Below are 24,294 nucleotides of genomic sequence, written 5' to 3' on the forward strand. Positions count from 1 at the left end.
TAGGCAACAACACATCTGCCATGCTGATCTTCAACACTGGGACCCCTCAGGGGTGCATACTCAGTCCACTCCTGTACTCCCTGTACACCCACGACTGCATGGACAAGCACGACTACAACACCAACATTAAGTTTGCTGATGACACAACAGTCACCGACAACAATGAAACAACATATAGGGAGGAGGTCAGAGACCTGGTCGTGTGGTGCCCGGATAACAACATCTCTCTAAACATGATCAAGACGAAGGAGATGATTGTGGACTACAGGAAAAGGAGGACTGAGCATGCCCCCATTCTCATCGACGGGACTGTATTGGAGCAGGTTGAGAGCTTCAAGTTCCTTGGTGTCCACATCACCAACAAACTATCATGGTCCAAACACACCAAGACAGTCATGAAGAGGGCATGACAAAGCCTATTCCCCCTCAGGAGACTGAAAGATTTGGCATGGGTCATCATATTTTCAACAAGTTTTACAGTCGTAGCCAAAAGTTTTACAAAGTCTGCTGCCTCAGTTTGTATGATGGCAATTTGCATATACTCCAGAATGTTATGAAGAGTGATCAGATGAATTGCAATTAACTGCAAAGTCCCTCTTTGCCATGCAAATGAACTGAATCCCCCAAAAACATTTCCACTGCATTTCAGCCCTGCCACAAAAGGACCATCTGACATCATTGACGAGGACAAGGCTGGAGATCCCTCTGTCATGCTGATTGAGTTCGAATAACAGACTGGAAGCTTCAAGAGGAGGGTGGTGCTTGGAATCATTGTTCTTCCTTTGTCAACCATGGTTAGCTGCAAGGAAACACGTGCTGCAAGGAAACACGTGCTCGGGGAAAAAAACATCGATATTTTGGGTCCATGGCCAGGAAACTCCCCAGACCTTAATTCCATGGAGAACTTGTGGTCAATCCTCAAGAGGTGGGTGGACAAACAAAAACCCACAAATTCTGACAAACTCCACGCATTTATTATGCAAGAATGGGCAGCCATCAGTCAGGATGTGGCCCAGAACTTAATTGACAGCATGCCAGGGTGGATTGCAGAGGTCTTGAAAAAGAAGGGTCAACACTTTCAAATATTGAGTCTTTGCATCAACTTCATGTAATTGTCATGTAAAAAGCCTTCGATACTTATGAAATGCTTGTAATTATACTTCAGTATTCCATAGTAACATCTGACAAAAATATCTAAAGACACAGAGGCAGCAGACTTTATGAAAATGTATATTTGTGTCATTCTCAAAACTTTTGGCCACGACTATACAGCTGCACCATCGAGATCACCCCCCCCCCCCGTTACACTGCTGTGGCAATGGAGGTCCATCTCTCTCCCTCTCTCTCTCTCTCCCTCTCTCCCTCTCTCTCTCTCTCTCTCTCTCTCTCTCTCTCTCATATAGAAAAAACAATATGTGAAGATTAATGTTGTTAGTTGGCCCACATTGAAAAGACAGTGATGACTCATTGGCATTCAACTAGGTCAGTGGTTACCAAACTTGTTTATGCTGTTTATGGTGTGACTCAGCATCAACTAAATAAATACAATTGTTTATGATCACATCTAGTCATCCAGCAGCCATGGTCCACCGTTTGGGAACATCGAATTAGGCCAAAACATAATTGACAAAATAGATTTGGAATTAAACTGTCAGACTGTAAGCCTGGGGTTATGTCTTCTAATTCAAATGTCCATGTTGCAATGAATCATACTTTGAGGCTATTTATTCTGAATTTTAAAATATATATTTTTTATTTTAAAATATATATTTTTTATTTGAGTATCTTTTTAGAAAAAGCAAACTGAGGGAGTAACTTTTCATTCAATGTGGTTCCTTCCTGTCTCCATCTGCAAAGCACTATTTCACTTTCAGAATACCATTGTGCCATGCCATCTTTTCATTACAGTATTTCAGATAACAATTTTGTCAGATGTTTCTATTGAATAGAAAGAATATCCATATTCATAACAAACAATGGACCCGATACCAACGTAGGAATTTAGGCCTTTCCTACGCAAACCTTTCCTACGCACTTCTCAGTATTTGGTATTCAAACTTACCTTATGCAGGTGCATAACAGCCTTTGCAGGCGAAGATCCCTTATTCCCTTGTGCGTGCTGGCCAACAGATTTTCTCATGGAGTTTTTGTTCAATAGGGTTTTCAATACGTTTATCTTAAGCCATCCCTTTAAATATGGTGTACCGTTTAGTTTGAATTTATTTTGTAGACAGACTAGAATATACTGTATATAGAGAATGGGTTCAGAATATTATGGATCAATGAAAGAAAGCCATCTTAATATATGCATATTCATCTCTGTTTCAGCACCAATTGGTAGATTTATAAATACTCTGCTCTTGTAGATTATTTAGGTTTATGAAAGTATTTCTGAATCAAAAACAGGTCTGAAGAATCTTTACATATTTAGAAAATTACCATATTCAGTTCTTGAACCCATGGAAATGTTGGAAGATTAGTGTACATATAATTATAATAGGGAGAACAGTCTATAATTGTAGGCTATACCCTTGTCTATTGCCTCCACTAGCCATGGAACCGTGTGATGACCCAGACAAGTATTGCACCATGCGTTGTGTTCAAATTGTTATGGCTTCGCCTGAGCTCTGCTGTATAATGATTTAATTAGCCTACATGCCTTTATATATATATATATATATATATATATATACAGTGGGGCAAAAAAGTATTTAGTCAGCCACCAATTGTGCAAGTTCTCCCACTTAAAAAGATGAGAGAGGCCTGTAATTTTCATCATAGGTACACTTCAACTACGACAGACAAAATGAGGAAATAAAATCCAGAAAATCACATTGAAGGATTTTGAATGAATTTATTTGCAAATTATGGTGGAAAATAAGTATTTGCTTAAATAAAGTGGTGATCCTAACTGACCTATGACAGGGAATTTTTACTAGGATTAAATGTCAGGAATTGTGAAAAACTGAATTTAAATGTATTTGCTATATGGTATATGTAAACGTCCGACTTCAACTGTATAAAGGACATCTTAGAAACGATGACACCTTGTTGGAGGAGGGCATCTTTTCATTGCCAATATTATGAATTGGAATGATTGATCTAATGGTTGAGATCTCTCAGGCACATCATGCTTATAGGTCAAGGTCCCAAAATGCAATCAATTACAGTTTTTTCCAACTGCTTACACACAAAATCTTTTCATGGCACACGATTTTTGAAACCTCTCACTCAAAATGCAAAACTACACACCAAATATCCAAAACCATATGCTATTTCTCAGCCTTTGACTCAGTTGTCAATTGCATAAAACACTTTTTTCAAAACACCACACACTATTCTCTACCTAAAATACAAAAATCTAAAAGGAAGTGACTTGCTTTCCTTTTCCAAACACAACCAATCAAAATGCTACACTTATTCACCGGGTGATGTGATTTATTTCAGCTTTTCTTTCTTTCATCACATTCCCAGTGGGTCAGAGGTTTACATACACTCAATTAGTATTTGGTAGCATTGCCTTTAAATTGTTTAACTTGGGTCAAACGTTTTGGGTAGCTTTCCAAAAGCTTCGCACAATAAGTTGGGTGAATTTTGGCCCATTCCTCCTGACAGAGCTGGTGTAACGGAGTCAGGTTTGTAGGCCTCCTTGCTCTCACACACTTTTTCAGTTCTGCCCACAAATGTTCTATGGGATTGAGGTCAGGGCTCTGTGATGGCCACTCCAATACCTTGACTTTGTTGTCCTTAAGCCATTTTGCCACAACTTTGGAAGTATGCTTGGGGTCATTGTCCATCTGGAAGACCCATTCGCGACCAAGCTTTAACTTCCTGACTGATGTCTTGAGATGTTGCTTCAATATATCCACATAATTTTTCCTCCTTATGAAGCCATCTATTTTGTGAAGTGCACCTGTCCCTCCTGCAGCAAACGTTCATTCAGCACCCCCACAACATGATGCTGCCACCCCCGTGCTTCACGGTTGGGATGGTGTTCTTCGGCTTGCAAGCCTCCACTTTTTATCTCCAAACATAACGATGGTCATCATGGACAAACAGTTCTATTTTTGTTTCATCAGACCAGAGGACATTTCTCCAAAAAGTACGATCTTTGTCCCCATGTGCAGTTGCAAACCGGAGTCTGGCTTTTTTATGGCGGTTCTGGAGCAGTGGCTTCTTCCTTGCTGAGTGGCCTTTCAGGTTATGTAAATAGGATTCGTTTTACTGTGGATATAGAAACGGGGCTGCTGCGCCAGTGGGGCAGAGTGGCTTGGGTGCGGCATCCTATAGCTAGCTAGATTCAGGGCTCGAGTCAAAACCGCATTGAAGTTCAGCACTATAGAGAGATTGATATTTAAAGGATAATTTCAGATTGAGCTGACATATACATATTGTAGGGGGTTGTTTGTCACAGTGCTTTTTACTCCCAATCTAGAGAGTGCTGGGTAAAAATGTAAAGATTAAAATGTTATTTCTTTGAAAGAACTCATCCATCTGGTCAATTCATGTCAGCATGACAAAACATTGAGGTGAGGGGAATTCATGTTTTTTTCATAGGTGAAAGTAAAAAATAAGTATTGGTATTTACTTTATATATGTTTGAATTATGTTAAGTTAAGTATGTTAATTAACTATATGACAGCGGCATCTAGTGGCGATAGGAGGGACCTACAGCAGCGTGCATGGAGATGATGGATAGATAACCTACTCCCTAGATTAATGTGTGTGTGTGGGTGTGTCCAACCCCCCTCTCCAACAAAAAAGAAATACCTTACTATTGTACTTGTCTTTCTTGCACAAAATAAATACCTTACTGTTGTACTTGTCTTTCTTGCACAAAATAAATACCTTACTGTTGTACTTCTTTCTTACACAAAATAAATACCTTACTGTTGTACTTGTCTTTCTTGCACAAAATAAATACCTTACTGTTGTACTTCTTTCTTACACAAAATAAATACCTTACTGTTGTACTTCTTTCTTGCACTAACGCTCGCACTTGTATTTTCTTAATAGCACTGATTTAGCTGATAGCTGCTTAATTGAGGAAAGTTCTTACTTACTTTCATACATAGTATCACGACTTGTGAGTTATTCAAGAAGAATGGTGTAATGTCAATGTAAATACCATCAATAGAACTATGTCTTCAATAACACTTGCAAAGAGGAGAACACAAACTGTAGGATGACCTTAGCTGTATTTTGGGAGTATTTTATTTCTCAGTTACTCATGACATGGGTAAGCCCGATGCCACTATGCATAAAGATCAAGAAATGATGCATTGTCGCTGTCTGGGATCTTCTGCCTTGCTCCTGCCATCTTGCACTGTTCCCTCCCTCTGCCTTCTCTCCCTCCTCTGCGCCTCCCTCCTCCGCTCCCTCTCCTGCTCATCCCTTCTCCTCCACCTCTTGCACCTCCTCCTCTCCTCCAGGATCCTTTGGTTCCTCTGGAGGACCGTGGTTCTTCTCATCTCTAAAGAGGCGGTGTGTTGCAGATGGGGTTGTGACCGTGAGGGTCGTATCTTAGCCCAGCACCGCTCCAGAGCCCCACAGATCTTACAACGAGCTCCCTGGAACCAATGGCCCTGTCCAGCCTCCTGGGCTGCCTCGCAAGGGCCTGGTGCAGGCAGGGTGGGCTCTGGATATGCCTGGGGCTGAGGTTGGAGCTGGAGTGGAGATGGCCCCTGAAGGAAAGCTCCAGAAGGATCCTGTGGCTCGACCTGAGGTAGCCCAGCAAGAGGCACCTGGGCTGGGGAAGCTTGGGCAGGAGGCCTGGAGGAATCCATGGAGGTCTCCTGCTGAATTAGTTGTGCTGGAGAGAAGTTGCAGGGCTGTTGTTGTGGCAGCAGATCCTGTGGTTGTAGGAGCGGAGAGTAGATGGGGCCAGAGTAGTGGGTCGCCTTGTCCTCTCGTTTCACTGGAAAGTCATATTGGAACTCTGTCTCATCTTCACTCATAGGATCATTACTGTGGTCCTTGTACACTCTGTCCCTGGGTGTCCTGATCTCGACGACAATAACTTTACGACTGTCCCGCTGCCCAGACTTCATCCTACTGCTGCGTCTGCTGTGCTGCTGGCTTCCCCTGCTTATTCTTCTCTCATTCCCACTGAGTCTCCGGAGAGGGAGGGTCTCTGGCTCTAGGTCTAGCCCAGCTTGGTGAGAGGGCTCTGGGCTGGGCTGGTGGACCTCCTCCTGTTCCTGCTGCTGCTGGTTCTCCAGCAGGGAAATATGCCTCTGGCCAGACATTCGCTTTGGAGGATGAACTGCTGGTGATGACAACATGGACACACCATCCTCTGTACGTTTCCTGTTACCTGGTCCCGGTACAGGTCCTAGCACTGCTCCAGCTCGGTGCCTGTGTGATCTTACGACTTCCCCCTCCTCCTCCTGGAGCTCAGCCCGGAGATTATGTCGCCTCTCCAGCCGGGCCCTCCTCTCCTCCTCCATGCGGCGGGCCCTCCTCTGCTGGCGACCCCTGAAACGTACCAGCTTCCTGGCGTTGTCCAGAGGGATGCCAGACAGTTGTACCAGCTGCCGCACAGTGCAGCGGTTCAGGTCGAACGCCCCACTCTTCCTAACCATCTTCACACCCACAACACCACCAGAGCCAGTGGGGGAAAGGTCCCTCTCTCTGCACTGTGTCTGTGTTTCTCAGTGTTACACACAGCCAGGTTGAAAAGTAACAACAAAGAAGTAATGAGAACTGCTGATTGGAATGTCATGGTATTATGACATCACAGACTGCACAGTAGAATTACATTATGACATCACGAATGAGCTAACTACACAGTGGAACAGCATTATGACATAATGTGGAACAGGGTATGGGTCAATTCTAATTCAGAAAGGGAATCGAATTTAAAATTATGAAGTTGAAAAACGTTTGAAATAGTTTCTCCTTTTCAGTTTATTGAGAAGTAATTGAAAGTAGCTAACTCTTTATTGAATTATAATTTTTCTGTTTACTTCCTGAATTGACTGACAATTTGAATTTACCCCAATTCTTATATGGAATGTAGATTTTTTTAAATTGTATTTTATTTCACCTTTATTTAACCAGGTAGGCCAGTTGAGAACAAGCTCTCATTTACAACTGAGACTTGGCCAAGATAAGGCAAAGCAGTGCAACAAAAACAACAACACAGACTTACACATAAACAAACAAACAGTCAACAACACAATAGAAAAGAAAAATAGAAAAATGTACAGTGTGTGCAAATGTAGAAGAGTAGGCAATAAATAGGCCACAGAGGTGAAATAATTACAATTTAGCATTAATACTGGAGTGATAGATGTGCAGATTATGATGTGTAAGTAGAGACTGGGGTGCAAAATAGCCAGAGGGTAAGTAATAATATGGGGATGAGGTAGTTGGGTGTACTAATTTCAGATTGGCTGTGCACAGGTACAGTGATTGGTAAGCTGCTCTGACAGCTGATGCTTAAAGTTACAGGGGAGATATATGACTCCAGCTTCAGTGATTTTTGCAAATCGTTCCAGTCATTGGCAGCAGAGAACTGGAAGGAAAGGCGGCCAAAAGAGGTGTTGGCTTTGGGGATCACCAGTGCAATATACCTGCTGGAGCGCGTGCTACGGGTGGGTGTTGCTATGGTGACCAGTAAGCTGAGATAAGGTGGAGTTTTACCTGGCAAAGACTTATAGATGACCTGGAGCCAGTGGGTTTGGCGACGGATACGCAGTGAGGGCCAGCCAACGAGAGCATACAGGTTGTAGTGGTGGGTAGTATATGGGGCTTTGGTGACAAAACGGATGGCACTGTGATAGACTACATCCAGTTTGTTGAGTAGAGTGTTAGGGGATATTTTGTAATATCGCCGAAGTCAAGGATCGGTAGGATAGTCAGTTTTACGAGAGTATGTTTGGCAGCATGAGGGAAGAAGGCTTTGTTGCAAAATAGGAAGCCGATTGTAGATTTAATTTTGGATTGGAGATGCTTAATGTGAGTCTGGAAGGAGAGTTTACAGTCTAACCAGACATCTAGGTATTTGTAGTTGTCCACATATTCTAGGTCAAAACCGTCCAGAATGGTGATGCTAGGTGGACGGGAGTGTGCGGGTAGCAATCGATTGAAGAGCATGCATTTAGTTTTGCTAGCACTTAAAAGCAGTTGGAGGCCACGGAAGGAGTGCTGTATGGTGTTGAAGCATGTTTGGAGGTTTGTTAGCACAGTGTCCAAAGAAGGGCCAGAAGTATACAGAATTGTGTCGTCTGCGTAGAGGTGGATCAGAGAATCAACAGCAGCAGGAGCGACATCAATGATATGTACAGAGAAAAGAGTCGGCCCGAGAATTGAACCCTGTGGCAGCCCCCATATAGAATGCCAGAGGTCCAGACAACATGCCCTCCGATTTGACACACTGAACTCTATCTGAGAAGTAGTTGGTGAACCAGGCGAGGCAGTCATTTGAGAAGCCTTGGCCAGGTCGATGAAGACGGCTGCACTGTACTGTCTTTTATCAATGGCGATTATGATATCGTTTAGGACCTTGAGCGTGCCTGAGGTGCACCCATGACCAGCTCAGAAACCAGATTGCATAGTGGAGAAGGTATGGTGGGATTTGAAATGGTTGGTGATCTGTTTGTTAACTTGGCTTTCGAAGATTTTAGAAAGGCAGGACAGGATGGATATAGGTCTATAACAGTTTGGGTCTAGAGTGTCTCCCCCTTTGAAGAGGGGGATGACCGCGGCAGCTTTCCGATCTTTGTGAATCTCAGACAATATGAAAGAGAGGCTAGTAATAGGGGTTGCAACCATTTTGGAGGATAATTTTAGAAAGAGAGGGTCCAGATTGTCTAGCCCAGCTGATTTGTAGGGATCCAGATTTTGCAGCTCTTTCAGAACATCAGCTGTCTGGATTTGGGTGAAGGAGAAGCGGGGTGGCGGGGGGGTGGCTTGGACAAGTTGCTGCAGGGGTTGCTGAGATATTGGCCAGGGTAGGGGTAGCCAGGTGGAATGCATGGCCAGACATAGAAAAATTCTTATCGCAAAAAAATCATATCGTGGGGGCTATTCGATGCTAATGCAGAACGCCACAGGATGTTTTTGTGCTGGTCAAGGGCAGTCTCTTTTAACGACTTCTGTAACCGTAATAGCCTTGGTTTCATGCATGTTAACATTAGAAGCCTCCTCCCTAAGTTTGTTCTATTCACTGCTTTAGCACACTCTGCCAACCCGGATGTTCTAGCTGTGTCTGAATCCTGGCTTAGGAAGACCACCAAAAATTCAGACATTTTAATTCCAAACTACAACATTTTCAGACAAGATAGAACTGCCAAAGGGGGCGGTGTTGCAATCTACTGCAAAGATAGCCTGCAGAGTTCTGTCCTACTATCCAGGTCTGTACCCAAACAATTTGAACTTCTACTTTTAAAAATCCACCTCTCTAAAAACAAGTCTCTCACCGTTGCCGCCTGCTATAGACCACCCTCTGCCCCCAGCTGTGCTCTGGACACCATATGTGAACTGATTGCCCCCCATCTATCTTCAGAGCTCGTGCTGCTAGGCGACCTAAACTGGAACATGCTTAACACCCCAGCCATCCTACAATCTAAACTTGATGCCCTCAATCTCACACAAATTATCAATGAACCTACCAGGTACCTCCCCAAAGCCTTAAACACGGGCACCCTCATAGATATCATCCTAACCAACTTCCCCTCTAAATACACCTCTGCTGTCTTCAACCAAGATCTCAGCGATCACTGCCTCATTGCCTGCATCCGTAATGGGTCAGCGGTCAAACGACCTCCTCTCATCACTGTAAAACGCTCCCTGAAACACTTCAGCGAGCAGGCCTTTCTAATCGACCTGGCCGGGGTATCCTGGAAGGATATTGACCTCATCCCGTCAGTAGAGGATGCCTGGATATTTTTTAAAAATGCCTTCCTAACCATCTTAAATAAACATGCCCCATTCAAGAAATTTAGAACCAGGAACAGATATAGCCCTTGGTTCTCCCCAGACCTGACTGCCCTTAATCAACACAAAAACGTCCTATGGCGTTCTGCATTAGCATCGAACAGCCCCCGTGATATGCAGCTGTTCAGGGAAGCTAGAAACCATTATACACAGGCAGTTAGAAAAGCCAAGGCTAGCTTTTTCAAGCAGAAATTTGCTTATTGCAACACTAACTCAAAAAAGTTCTGGGACACTGTAAAGTCCATGGAGAATAAGAACACCTCCTCCCAGCTGCCCACTGCACTGAAGATAGGAAACACTGTCACCACAGATAAATCCACCATAATTGAAAATTTCAACAAGCATTTTTCTACTGCTGGCCATGCTTTCCACCTGGCTACTCCTACCCCTGTCAACAGCACTGCACCCCCAACAGCAACTCGCCCAAGCCTTCCCCATTTCTCCTTCTCCCAAATCCATTCAGCTGATGTTCTGAAAGAGCTGCAAAATCTGGACCCCTACAAATCAGCCGGGCTAGACAATCTGGACCCTTTCTTTCTAAAATTATCTGCCGAAATTGTTGCCACCCCTATTACTAGCCTGTTCAACCTCTCTTTCGTGTCGTCTGAGATTCCCAAAGATTGGAAAGCAGCTGCGGTCATCCCCCTCTTCAAAGGGGGGGACACTCTTGACCCAAACTGCTACAGACCTATATCTATCCTACCATGCCTTTCTAAGGTCTTCGAAAGCCAAGTCAACAAACAGATTACCGACCATTTTGAATCTCACCATACCTTCTCTGCTATGCAATCTGGTTTCAGAGCTGGTCATGGGTGCACCTCAGCCACGCTCAAGGTCCTAAACGATATCTTAACCGCCATCGATAAGAAACATTACTGTGCAGCCGTATTCATTGATCTGGCCAAGGCTTTCGACTCTGTCAATCACCACATCCTCATCGGCAGACTCAACAGCCTTGGTTTCTCAAATGATTGCCTCGCCTGGTTCACCAACTACTTCTCTGATAGAGTTCAGTGTGTCAAATCTGAGGGTCTGTTGTCCGGACCTCTGGCAGTCTCTATGGGGGTGCCACAGGGTTCAATTCTTGGACCGACTCTCTTCTCTGTATACATCAATGAGGTCGCTCTTGCTGCTGGTGAGTCTCTGATCCACCTCTACGCAGACGACACCATTCTGTATACTTCCGGCCCTTCTTTGGACACTGTGTTAACAACCCTCCAGGCAAGCTTCAATGCCATACAACTCTCCTTCCGTGGCCTCCAATTGCTCTTAAATACAAGTAAAACTAAATGCATGCTCTTCAACCGATCACTACCTGCACCTACCCGCCTGTCCAACATCACTACTCTGGACGGCTCTGACTTAGAATACGTGGACAACTACAAATACTTAGGTGTCTGGTTAGACTGTAACCTCTCCTTCCAGACCCATATCAAACATCTCCAATCCAAAGTTAAATCTAGAATTGGCTTCCTATTTCGCAACAAAGCATCCTTCACTCATGCTGCCAAACATACCCTTGTAAAACTGACCATCCTACCAATCCTCGACTTTGGCGATGTAATTTACAAAATAGCCTCCAATACCCTACTCAACAAACTGGATGCAGTCTATCACAGTGCAATCCGTTTTGTCACCAAAGCCCCATATACTACCCACCATTGCGACCTGTACGCTCTCGTTGGCTGGCCCTCGCTTCATACTCGTCGCCAAACCCACTGGCTCCATGTCATCTACAAGACCCTGCTAGGTAAAGTCCCCCCTTATCTCAGCTCGCTGGTCACCATAGCATCTCCCACCTGTAGCACACGCTCCAGCAGGTATATCTCTCTAGTCACCCCCAAAACCAATTCTTTCTTTGGCCGTCTCTCTTTCCAGTTCTCTGCTGCCAATGACTGGAACGAACTACAAAAATCTCTGAAACTGGAAACACTTATCTCCCTCACTAGCTTTAAGCACCAACTGTCAGAGCAGCTCACAGATTACTGCACCTGTTTTTTTTTATTTTTTTTTTTTTACCTTTATTTAACCAGGCAAGTCAGTTAAGAACAAATTCTTATTTTCAATGACAGCCTGGGAACAGTGGGTTAACTGCCTGTTCAGGGGCAGAACGACAGATTTGTACCTTGTCAGCTCGGGGGTTTGAACTCGCAACCTTCCGGTTACTAGTCCAACGCTCTAACCACTAGGCTACCCTGCCACCTGTACATAGCCCACCTATAATTTAGCCCTATCAACTACCTCTTTCCCAACTGTATTTAATTTATTTATTTATTTTGCTCCTTTGCACCCCATTATTTTTATTTCTACTTTGCACATTCTTCCATTGCAAAACTACCATTCCAGTGTTTTACTTGCTATATTGTATTTACCTTGCCACCAAGGCCTTTTTTTGCCTTTACCTCCCTTCTCACCTCATTTGCTCACATTGTATATAGACTTGTTTATACTTTATTATTGACTGTATGTTTGTTTTACTCCATGTGTAACTCTGTGTTGTTGTATCTGTCGAACTGCTTTGCTTTATCTTGGCCAGGTCGCAATTGTAAATGAGAACTTGTTCTCAACTTGCCTACCTGGTTAAATAAAGGTAAAATAAAATAAATAAAAAAAGTCTGAGGTGAACCATGGGCTATATCTGTTCTTGGTTCTACATTTTTTGAATGGGGACCGCTTATTTGAGATGATAAGGAAAGCACTTTTGAAGAGCATCCAGGCATCCTCTACTGACGGGATGAGGTCAATATCCTTCCAGGATACCCGGGCCAGGTCGATTAGAAAGTTCTGCTCTCTGAAGTGTTTTAAAGGAGTGTTCGACAGTGATGAGGGGTGGTCCTTTGACCCCGAACCTATTACGCACGCAGGCAATGAGGCAGTGATCGGTGAGATCCTGGTTGAAGACTGCAGAGGTGACAGCAGAGGTTGATAGAGTAAACGTAATTTGTTCATTGAAATTAAGAAACAAATACTTAATCAATATTCTGTATCACAATATAAATAAGTAACTGTCCAGTGTTTCCAGATTTCAATGAATCTGACCTATAATTACTTGCAATATGAGTGAAATAGTTTTCCTTCCAAATAATGGTAATTAAGTATGTTAAAAAGCAGTTTTTCTGTGTTGGAATGGTGTGGGCGTTTATCAATCATTACAAATATTTATGTAAGGAGACCGCTGATTGGCCAGCTCATCCTCTTCAGGAATAAGACATCATACACTATGAGGAAATACCAAGCAATTTTTTAACAGTGGGAGGAGTAGATGGCGTGGCTGTGAGAGGGATGGTTTTTTAACAGTGGGAGGAGTAGATGGCGTGGCTGTGAGAGGGATGGTTTTCTCACTTGTACAAACAACTTTGAGGGTTAGGTGGTTAACAGTCTAATATTGGCTTTCAATGTAGCTATAACTGGTTTTAGCTACATATGGCAAGTTTAGAGTTAGTTTTTGTCAAGTTGAATGGGAAGAACATGACAGAAAGACAACAGATGACGGAATATCCAAACCTCAAAGAAGACGGCAGGCATGCTAGCTAGCTACGACGAGAGCCAGAACCGCATGGATACACACAATGCCACGAGCTCAAGCAATATAAATAATAAGACTGACCAAGACGAGATCCTTCCAGACTCCAATTAAAAACACCGGAGAAAAAAAGTGAAACAGGACACTTCCATGTCTGAAATTTTCACTGCAATCCAGACCCTGACTAGTAAACAAGAAGCCACATTCTCCAAAGTTTCCATCATAGAGCGGGCTACCGGAGAAACATCAAAGAAGATTGATCATTTTTCAGAGACCGTGTCAGCGTCACACAGTTGTGAGCGAGAACAAGGAAAATATAACGTTTCTTGAGAACGAGATGAAGAAACTGCAATCCCAAAATAATGAGCTGTGTGAGAATGTAGCTGAATTTCAACAGTACTCTCGCAGGTGGAATCTGAAAATCCAAGGTGTGAGAGATGTAGAGGCAGAGGACATTAGGGAAGTGGTCATCAATATCCTGGGGAAGGTGGCTCCGTGCATCAAAGACAAGCTAAGAGGCGTGATCGACGTGGTACATGGACTTGTGAAACGAAGATATGATGGACCCCAGAGCGAGGTGACAGGGTGGGCTCTGAGGTACCAGAACGCTTGAAAACAAATCACCTTTATAATAAAGCATTGCATGCATTTTCAATGCTTTTGCCTACTGGCATAGAGAAGTAGAGTAGAGGCGATTGCAGAAGTTGCACACATGGGGGACATTTTTTCTAGCCTAGGGTCCGGGGAAAATGTTGCCTTTTATAAATGCATTTAATGCACTTCTACATAATTTTAGATGACTGGAGACTTCAGCAGAATATTTTTTTATACCTCAAATTATCGAAATGACAGGCTACTTTGATAAAAACGTCTTGAAACCATCAATAGCCTAGGCCTAGGTGTATGGAGGCACCAGTGGTGGAAAAAGTACCCAATTGTCATACTTGAGTAAAAGTAAAGATACCTTAATAGAAAATGACTCAAGTAAAAGTGAAAGTCATCCAGTAAAATACTACTTGAGTGAAAGTCTAAAAGTATTTGGTTTTAAATATACTTAAATATCAAAAGTAAATGTAATTGCTAAAATATGCGTAAGTATCAAAAGTAAAATAATTTCAAATTCTTTATATTAAGCAAACCAGAAGGCACCATTTTCTTTTTCTTTTATTTAGGGATAGCCAGGTGCACACTCCAACACTCAGACATCACTTACAAACGAAGCATTTGTATTTTGTGATTCCATCAGATCAGAGGCAGTAGGGATGACCAGGGATGTTCTCTTGATAAGTGTGTGAATTTGACAATTTTCCTGTCCTGCTAAGCATTCAAAATGTGACTAGTACTTTTGGAAGTATGTATGAAGTAAAAAGTTATTTTCTTTAGGAATGTAGTGAAGTAAAAGTAGTAAAAAAAAAAGGGTACAGATAAAAGTACCCCAAAAAACGACTTAAGTACTATTTTAAAGTATTTTTACTTAAGTACTTTGCACCACTGGGAGACACACATATTGTACAATATGAGGAGGAAATTATACTCCTAAAAAATCTTTACAGTTTCACTGACTCACCCAATGATGTGCAGCTCACTCACCAGCAATGGCTGATGTTTGTCCCAAATTATTATCTCTCCCAAATTATCTTTATTTTGTAAAACAACGATGTTCACTCAAAAGGCCTATTTGTAAGTTGATAAATTGGTAGCATATAGACAGATTAGTCTTCTATTTTCAGTAGGATCCACTTGCTTTCCAACCTGTGTTTTCCCTCGATGTATTTGAAATATTGCATGATTTGCCGCGTTCGCGACTAGGCATGCCTTGTGATTGGGCAACACACAATCCACAGCTTGGCTATTAAAATAAAATACGCTATTCATCCTCTGTGGCTAAATTATAGGCTTACTCTTGGTGTTGTGTTCTAAATTATTCCATTTATTTCTGTACAGACAGCAGTAATTCTATAACTTAAAAAAAATATATATATACTGTATATATTTCACCTTTATTTAACCAGGTAGGCTAGTTGAGAACAAGTTCTCATTTGCAACTGCGACCTGGCCAAGATAAAGCAAAGCAGTTTGACACATACAACAACACAGAGTTACACATACAGTGTAAAAACAAACATACAGTCAATAATACAGTATAAAAAGTATATATACAACATGTGCAAATGAGGTAGGATAAGTGAGGTAAGGCAATAAATAGGCCATGGTGGCGAAGTAATTACAATATAGCAATTAAACACTGGAGTGTTAGACGTACAGAAGATTAATGTGCAAGTAGGGATACTGGGGTGCAAAGGAGCATGATAAATAAATAAATACAGTATGGGGATGAGGTAGTTGGATAGGGTATTTCCATGTACAGGTGCAGTGATCTGTGAGCTGCTCTGACAGCTGGTGCTTAAAGCTAGTGATGGAAATATGAGTCTCCAGCTTCAGTGATTTTTGCAGTTCATTCCAGTCATTGGCAGCAGAGAACTGGAAGGAAAGGCGGCCAAAGGAAGAATTGGCTTTGGTGGTGACTAGTGAGATATACCTGCTGGAGCACATGCTATGGTGACCAGTGAGCTGAGATAAGGCGGGGCTTTACCTAGCAGGGACGTGTAGATGACTTGGGGCCAGTGGGTTTGGCGACGAAGCGCAACTTTGGCAAATGTATTTCAATCTATCAGGGGTGCTGTGGGACCCCCTGCGGCTATGATTCTATAAGGAAATAAATGACGAAGTGCAACACTGGAAAGATGAGTGTTGCAGGCTCATGTCTATCAGGGCAGAGAGGCGGAAAGAGATAATAGAAAGTTAATCTCTTCAGTTCGGTGAGCGATACATGCGCGCTTCTCTCTCACCAGTGTTGTGCTATATAGGCTAGGCTAGAAACAACTACAAGTGTGCTTGCCCTAGTTCCTCGACGCCACAGCTAGCAGAGCTAAACAAGTACCTTATAGTTTAAGCCTTTTCTTTGTGTCATAAAAGTGCATTAAAATTGCATAGGAACTGTGCACTTTGGATTTTTACAAGTACGATTTTCCCTGGACAGTTACTTTAATAATATGCAATTGTTTCACACATTGTTGTATAAATATATTAATACTGCATGCACTCAGTGGTTAATTAATTATCCAGGCCTCAATCCAGGCTGTATCACATCTGGACGTGATTGGGAGTTCCATAGGGCTGCACACAATTAGCCCAGCGTCGTTTTTTTACTTAACTGACTTGCCTAGTTACATTTTAAAAAAAATACAAAAAGCAAATACAAGATATTTGTACAAACCATTTATTTAAAATTGACATTAAACATACAATGGCTTTGCTACATTCGTATCTGAAATCCAGACACAAGCAAACAATTGTCTAAGGGAGAAAATTACTTGAAGAGTTTTTTTGTTTGTTCATAAAACATTTACATGGGCAGTATAAACATGTTTTTAAGCTATGCAACAAATAAACAGAAAAGTGTGAGGCTTGTAGTAAAATATGAAGAAGTACAAAGAGAAAAAAACAACTATTCTCAAATCAATTGCCAGAGCACAAACATGATGTGAACACCAATTCATAACCCTAACTCCTAAGCAGTCTCAAAGGTAATATTGTAACAGAAGGGATGTGTTAAAAAAGGTGGTAGAAAAGCATTATGAAGAAAAAATAAGGTCCCTAGAAATTGATGCAGGCTGGTTTTTCATTGTCTGTCAATAGATGGCAGTGCCAGCACTGTAGCTTCATATCTCAGCTATAAAATATAATGATTTCCTCTTTACACAAGTGTAACCACTAGACTACAGGGAAAAAGGGGCTAAACCAAGTTTAATGTGTCTAACATCATATGCTAGTACTTAGGTCGATTCACCACTTATGGCCTCACTAAGTCTATTCTACACAATTTACTTCACACTTCATTCAGTTCCTTCTGCTTTTAGGTTTTTATTTTTTGTTAATAACTGTATGTATGTACATATATATTTTGTGAAGCACATAAATACACTCTTACAAATGTTTGTACAAAGGACACTACAGGAAATAAAGGTGGATTAACTATCCTGAAAAGCTTTCTTCTTGTCAGAGCCAAACAATGAGAAGCAATGTGATTTGCGTACCTGTATATACATGTTTGTTGACATGTATAAAGGGGTCCAACTTTATATCAATACATTAGTAGCCTTCTCACACTACCGAGCCAAACCAAGCAGAGCTGTACTGGACAATGTGAAAAGTACAGTTTGGGTCATCCCTATAGTGTGAATCAGGCATATTAGTTCAGGCTCGAAAAGTCTGCCCTCTACCACAGAGAGAAAGGCTCATAATAGCCCACAAATAGATTAAAAACATTGTGTTAACAATCACTACAAGAGCCCTAACACAAAACGGACATTATCATGACCACCTTGGTTGAATAAGAAACTCTATGTGCAGAAATGGCATATGGAACTATGAACTTCTTTGACCGTATGTGCACTGAACATAGTCTTTGATCAGTGCTCCGGCATCAAGCAGGAAAGGGTTAACCCCAAATGCAGTTCAGCCACTCCTGTCTATTTGATCTCAGTCATGATGCCCTGTAGCTAAATGTAGTCTTGATAATGTAGTAACACATTACTGTGCTCTTTAGTTTTCCAGGGCTGCTTTGTTCGGAATGGCATAAATAATGACACATAATCACCATCCGTTTAAAATAAATATGTCAATGAATGTCAATAAATAAAAAATGATGGAACCTTGAGGGCTCTGAGTGTTTGTAGGAACTGTTTAGAAACATTTGACTAACAAAAGAAATAGCTATGGAAATAACTTCCAACAAGTGTCCCACGGGACACACTGGTTGAATCAACATTGTTTCCACGTCATTTCAATGAAATCACTTGGAACCAAAGTGGAATAGACGTTGAATTGACGTCTGTGCCCAGTGGGGTGAGAATGCATTAACACTGAAAAACAAAACAACTAACAATGCAGTCTATAAAACATTCAGTTTAGTCACTTCTGCATTTATAAAAAAACAACTTCCTTGCCCTTACCTGCACTTATTCACTTTAAATGAGCCTATGGCACATTTCAATTCATAAACAAATTCTGGAATTTGTAAACAGTAACAAGCCACCGTATGAGACATATTTACACACACATGTAAATATTCAAATGGACCATTTATAACTGTCGTTAAAACTTCTAATACGGTTATGACTCATATCAATCTGCATTGTCAACCATGATATACAGTATGTTTCATATTTTACTGTCATTTTTTTTTTTACAGCGTTGTGCTTAAATGGTCTCTTTACCTGTAGTTTAAACTTCCTCCTAATATGGGCATTTGTTACCTGTTGCTCTAAACCCTTCATGTGCCAGAGGCCAGTGCATCAAGAAGACGCAGTATCAGTGACAAAAAGCTAGCTAATGCCACTCCTACAAACCAGTGTATGTCCCTGTCCCAGGGGCGAGTATTGGCCTATAAGCCATGTCAGTCTCAGAGAGAAGGGGCAGGGTATAAAATCATTGAAATCAAAGGTGAGCTTCAGACCCACCCAATCACCTCAGCTTACATCTGACCACAATGGCCGCTAACTTGTGTTGAGGCCATCTCTTAAAATAACCTCAACATCCATCTCCAACTCCTCCATTTAGTTTTAGAAAGTGTTGGCCTATCAAGACCGAATACACCAGGCCATATTAGCCGATTACAGTTGATGTCTTCTTGCAAGACAACAACGTCCATCTCTAAACCCTGCATTAGAGAGTACTGGTCTATAGGCCCGAATACACCAAACCATTTTGTCTGATCTTCAAAAGACAACAATGTCCATCTCCAACTCCTCCATTTTATAAGAAAGCACTGGCCTGAAGGCCGAATACATCAGACCATTTAGGCCAATAAGAGTTGACGTTGTCTTTCAACAATGTTTTTAATTTAATCGCAATCCACACGCGTCTCCAAGGCAGCGCCCCCAGTGGGCTGGGGGTGTCAAGGCGTGTCTGCGTGTTTGTAGTAGCCCCTCTTGATGGCAGCTAAGGCGATGCTCTCAGCGGAGCGCCTCTGGTCCAGGCTGAGAAGGGCCTGGAGCAGTGCATTGATGTCTGCTTTCAGACCCTCCTTCTGCATCCAGTTCTTCAACAGGTCGTACACCTTGTCGCCAGGAAGGGCTCTCTCTGCCATCTTGATGTGGTTGTCATTGACACCAATGTAGCGGAAGAACTTGTTGTGGATCCGCACATCCAGGCACTCGTCGAAGAGGTCGAAGCTCTTCTTCAGGGATGTCTCATCTCCTGGGGAGAGAAAGGAGAAGAAGTGTTACCTTGGTTACATCTTTGCTAATTCATTGTTGCTGATATCAAAAATAGGGGAGTTTTCCTGTTTTCCTGACCACCAAGAAAATATGTGCTTTAGTTATAGACAATAAGTAAGGTCTGGACTTTTTTCCTGAACTGGTCACATGGTCCGGAAAAAAACTCCTGCCCTTTATTTTAGAAAGCATAACTCTTTATTGTAATTTTTCCTTTTCCTGATGATTTCACTTAAATGAATTACAATTCTCAAGCAGAAAACAATAATATATTAAACAATAGATAAACATGTACAGTCATGCACTGAACTAAAGTAGCTCTGCATCAACTATGATCTGTTCCTGAATCTGTGGCGGTGTGCTTTCCCCGTCACATTTTGTTCATTTTCTCGGCCTTACAATAGAGCTCCTTTTTAGCATCCAAATTGTAAATTGTTTCTAACCTCTTAATGCCGGGGAATTAACTCGTAAAGCAATTAACCACGGAATACAGAGCTAACAAGGTTAAACCGTGGAGCCAATAGTAAATAAGTGCTATACACACGCAATTTACTTCAGGCAGAGATAAAAACAAAGCCAAGCTATACTGACTATAGTTCAGTAGCAAAAACTATTCTTTAGGTAAATCCCGTATTCCTGTAGTCCCTATTCATTAAATTCAAATCCCTATTCATCATAGGATGAATGAGTGACAAAGGACATAAAATCCATATATAAAATCCATCAAATTCATTATTGTTTTGACTTGCTGTGGGCTGACATGAACTCGACGTTATTCCATCTCTATGGAGTGTATTCAAGAAGTCGAAATACTCAAACCTTGCATATAAAATGTAACTTATAGACAAGACATTTCTATCAGACTGTTCTGTAACAATTCACTCTTCTGAACAGACCGCAGTCAGGATATGATGAATGTGTTGTTTATGGTGTTTGTGGAACCCCTCCCTACAGTGGTGTAGTGGTGCCTGGAGAAGTGGGTATACTCTAATTTTTCCAAGGCATCCTGTGTGAAAAACAGTCACATACACTCTGAATGACCTAAAACCATAAATCCCATATTGGTCTTTCACAGTCAGGCCAAGCCAAGCTGTACTGTGCAAGTAGGCTTAGATTAGGTGTACAGTTGAAACAAATAAATGAGCCTGTCAACGGAGTCAGAAATTCATAGTTTTCAGATCCTTCCCTATTTTATTAGGTTTTCACTCTCAAGGTCACACTTCTTCAACAGAAAAACAACGAAATTGTATGTTTGAAGTCCATAACAATGATTGAACCACACCAGACCACTTTTGAGGCCTGGAAAAAAATCTAAGAAATGTTGAGTTTTGAGTGTAGTTACCCTTTAATTCAAGTGTGCAGGCACCTAGCACTGTTGTTTGGTTAGCTGTGCTTCTGTTGCACACACATGGAGTAGGCAAAATAAATGTCCACTGGATTGATGCAAATAATCATGACATCATTCTGACAGGTAGGCATAGGCTACTTTGTAGCTAATTAACATTTAATAAAGAAGGTTTTTGGGAAAGCCTGTCGATCTATCAGAAGACGGTTAGGCCTATCATTAGCACTGCTATATGTTTCCTGTTCTTTAATGGTTTGACACCTGGAAGTTTTACTTCATAGGCATGTCTTACCTTGCTTTAAAGTAGCGTATTGCAAAAATTCCACCATAGAAACATGGAGGCAATTATTTGTATAAAGACCTACTCATGCATTCTCCTGTTCTATTGTTTTTTTAGTTAAAAAAAAACTTTGTTTCATTGTCCAGCAGCCAAAGGCATTATGCTAGTCATATTAACAACACATGATACATTTCTAACAGATATTTCCATCTATTTCTATGAAACTGCTTGCATGTGCAGTGCACATTTTAGAATGGTGTTTTCCAGCAATTGCAATTTGGAACAAATAAATAATAGTTAATCAACATTTTATGCTAAACATTCTGATCTGTTCCATCAGCCTTATTAATTTATACAGCGTATACTTCCACCACACTACTTAAATACGTATCAGTTGGGATTAAGAAGAGTGTATAAGTGGGTATAAGGCTGCGTATACCCTCCACTACACCACTGCCTCCCTACTAGAACCCGGCCCACACTCCAGCTCTGTGCGGGGTCCCTTACCTAGCAGGGGCACCAATCTCTTCTGTAGAGGATCATCCTGAAACACGACAGGAGAAAAAACGAGTTAACCACAGCCCTTCTACAGACCACCGAGGACAAAATCCCTTTTGTGTTCAGAAATACTGTAAGTAAAATATTATTAGTGTTATGAAAGTCTGCCTTGGTGAAAATACTCAAACTTGCAATGTGCTATTGTTATTGCACTTCTCAGGATATGTGTCTGCTGCAGGAATGCACAACTCGTCTCCGTGCTCACATGATCTGCTGCTAGCAGGGTCTGTTTGGTTTTGTGTCCTAGGCCATACCTATCCCCAGGGTCCCTGTCCCCCAATCCTCCCTGATTTCACGCTCTCCCTGCTTCCCTCTCTTGCAAGGTACCTGCCCTCTTCTAACCTTCTCTGCCCCCATATTCTTCAACATCTCCCTCCCTCCACTGCCCCCCAACCACCTCTCCCTCCTTCTCTCACCCCGGCTGTGGGCTGCAGTCTCTGGGTGGAGGGGCTGTGTTGGGGAGAGCTGCTCGACGAGGCTGCCCCGGCGGTGGGCAAGGCCGACAAACTTGTCTGGGAGGAGCTGGTGGTGTTGGGCAGGCTGTCACCCAGGCCACGGTCCTCGTCCTCCCCCAGGCTCAGGGGAGGGGAGGCCTTGATCAGCCTACCCTGGGTCTCCTGCAGCAAGGGACGTGACTCGGGACGGACCTCCTCTGCTTCTTCCTCCTCCAGGCCGGCGTTCTGGCTGTTTTGTCTCTCCTCTGCTGTGGGTCCACTCTCATCCTAAAATAGAGAGATTTACATAGAGAGAGAGAGAGCACATTCATATCATAGATGTAATCATAATTAGTTGACATGGTTCAGGGCGGTGTGACTAATCTTCTGCCAAGACCAGAAAAAGTGAGTGACGCATCACTATGACCTTCGACTGTGTCACTTAGCAGATCAAAGTACACTGAGACATTCTGAGAAGATGCATGAAAACAATTCCCCACAAAGATTTATATACAGCCAACAGACTGATATACACCAGGGATGGTCAACTGGTGGCCCAGCCCCCCTTTTATAGGCCCGCAGATATATTTTTAGGAACTCAGTCAGGATCTCAACTTACTGTTGAGAGTTATAATGGTAGAATACACAAGGTACAATTTCAAAATGTGGTTGTGCATCAGCAGTTTTTCTCTTGTTATGTCAGTAATTGGCAGTCACTCAATCAGCCCATGTCAGCTAAAAAGTTTAGTCTAGCCAGTTATCTAAACTTGTAGTAATCATGGTCGAATTAATGACCAGGGGCCCCCATTGATTTTGTTAGTCACTTAGATATGCAAACATTTATCTCTGCCCCATGGGAAAATGTGTAGAATTGTATGAAATGAGTTGCGAAATCTTCTCTACGCCCCATGGCAAAATGTGTAGAATTGCAGCAAACTTGCTTTAAAACTGCAACATTTTCTCAACGCATGATATTAACTCTCTGCTGTCAAGGGAGGGCACTAAAATGTTGTGCTCACAAGGTAGCGGTGGGGGACACACAACAAAATGTCACATAGGGCCGGATCTGACTACATGTATGTAGGTACACAGACACACAAGCCACTGTCCCCTCATGATGAATTCAGATTTTTTATCTACACTGTTAGATAACATAACCCCAAAGACATACTGTAACTAAAGGAGTAGAGAGGGGAAAACTTACGATGGGAATCTTCACGATCTCATTGGAGTCACAGCGACTGTCTGAACCTGAAAGACAAACTAAAACACATGGAGAATTAGACAACAACCATATCAGACAACCAATCTGCAGTGTTGTGTCAATATGTATTTCAATACACAGCGAGTGGCGAGGGACATTTGTTTTTGTTACTCACCTGGCTGAAATGTGCATGGCTTCTTGATCCAAAGCCACACACCAATCCCAATGGAGAGGAGGAAGAGCAGGAGCAGAATTACCAATGGCGTAGCTTTTGGGGAGGAGAAATGAGGAAACACAACCAATCAGAATCACATCTCAGACTTGATAGAAACTATGCTTATTTTTCACAATTAAACACCCCATAACCTATGACTTCAGTAAATTAGGAATTTGCGCTCCACTAACAAGCAAGTGTCATGTTATTTAAGCTGAAAAAATATCAGTGTATCAACTATATACAGTTCATTCTGTTTATTTAATCTGTCCTCAATAAAAAAGATTCAGAGCCTATAAAACAGATAGCTAAAGACATATGTAGGCCTACCTATGGTCCTTGGTGAGCTGGGGGTGGGGGTGGGGAGGGTAGGAAGGTGGAGGGTAGGTGAGACATCCAGTTTCCTACACAAAGTGTTGGAAATGGGGGTGCATTTCTTCACCTCCCCCTCCCCCACTTTACACCTAGGAAGACAAGAAAAAGGAATTAGTATTTTATTTTTGAAGGGGCTAGTGC

At 42.1% G+C, this 24,294-nt stretch overlaps 1 protein-coding gene and 1 long non-coding RNA gene across 2 annotated transcripts in view; both read right to left on the minus strand.

Moving 5' to 3' along the window:
• Nucleotides 1-10,331: 10,331 nt before the first annotated feature.
• LOC149983216 (uncharacterized) lies at nt 10,332-12,556 on the minus strand. The gene is made up of 2 exons (XR_016495946.1): nt 12,145-12,556; nt 10,332-11,933 (listed from the first exon to the last, which is right to left on the minus strand). It is a non-coding gene; the product is annotated as an uncharacterized LOC149983216 (long non-coding RNA).
• Nucleotides 12,557-16,731: 4,175 nt separating this feature from the next.
• The window catches only part of tnfrsfa (tumor necrosis factor receptor superfamily, member a), a 44,745-nt gene continuing 37,182 nt past the window's right edge, over nt 16,732-24,294 (minus strand). Inside the window, exons 5-10 of the mRNA XM_021602225.3 lie at nt 24,109-24,242; nt 23,740-23,832; nt 23,565-23,623; nt 22,343-22,648; nt 21,876-21,912; nt 16,732-19,726 (exon numbers count right to left, since the gene is read on the minus strand). Coding sequence (XP_021457900.3) covers nt 19,425-19,726; nt 21,876-21,912; nt 22,343-22,648; nt 23,565-23,623; nt 23,740-23,832; nt 24,109-24,242 — 931 coding nt within the window. The 3' untranslated portion in view covers nt 16,732-19,424. The remainder of the gene's footprint in view (nt 19,727-21,875; nt 21,913-22,342; nt 22,649-23,564; nt 23,624-23,739; nt 23,833-24,108; nt 24,243-24,294) is intronic.

Source organism: Oncorhynchus mykiss, chromosome 5 (genome assembly GCF_057628025.1).
Source record: "Oncorhynchus mykiss isolate SJ-2025 chromosome 5, ASM5762802v1, whole genome shotgun sequence".
NCBI classification, from domain to species: Eukaryota; Metazoa; Chordata; class Actinopteri; order Salmoniformes; family Salmonidae; genus Oncorhynchus; species Oncorhynchus mykiss.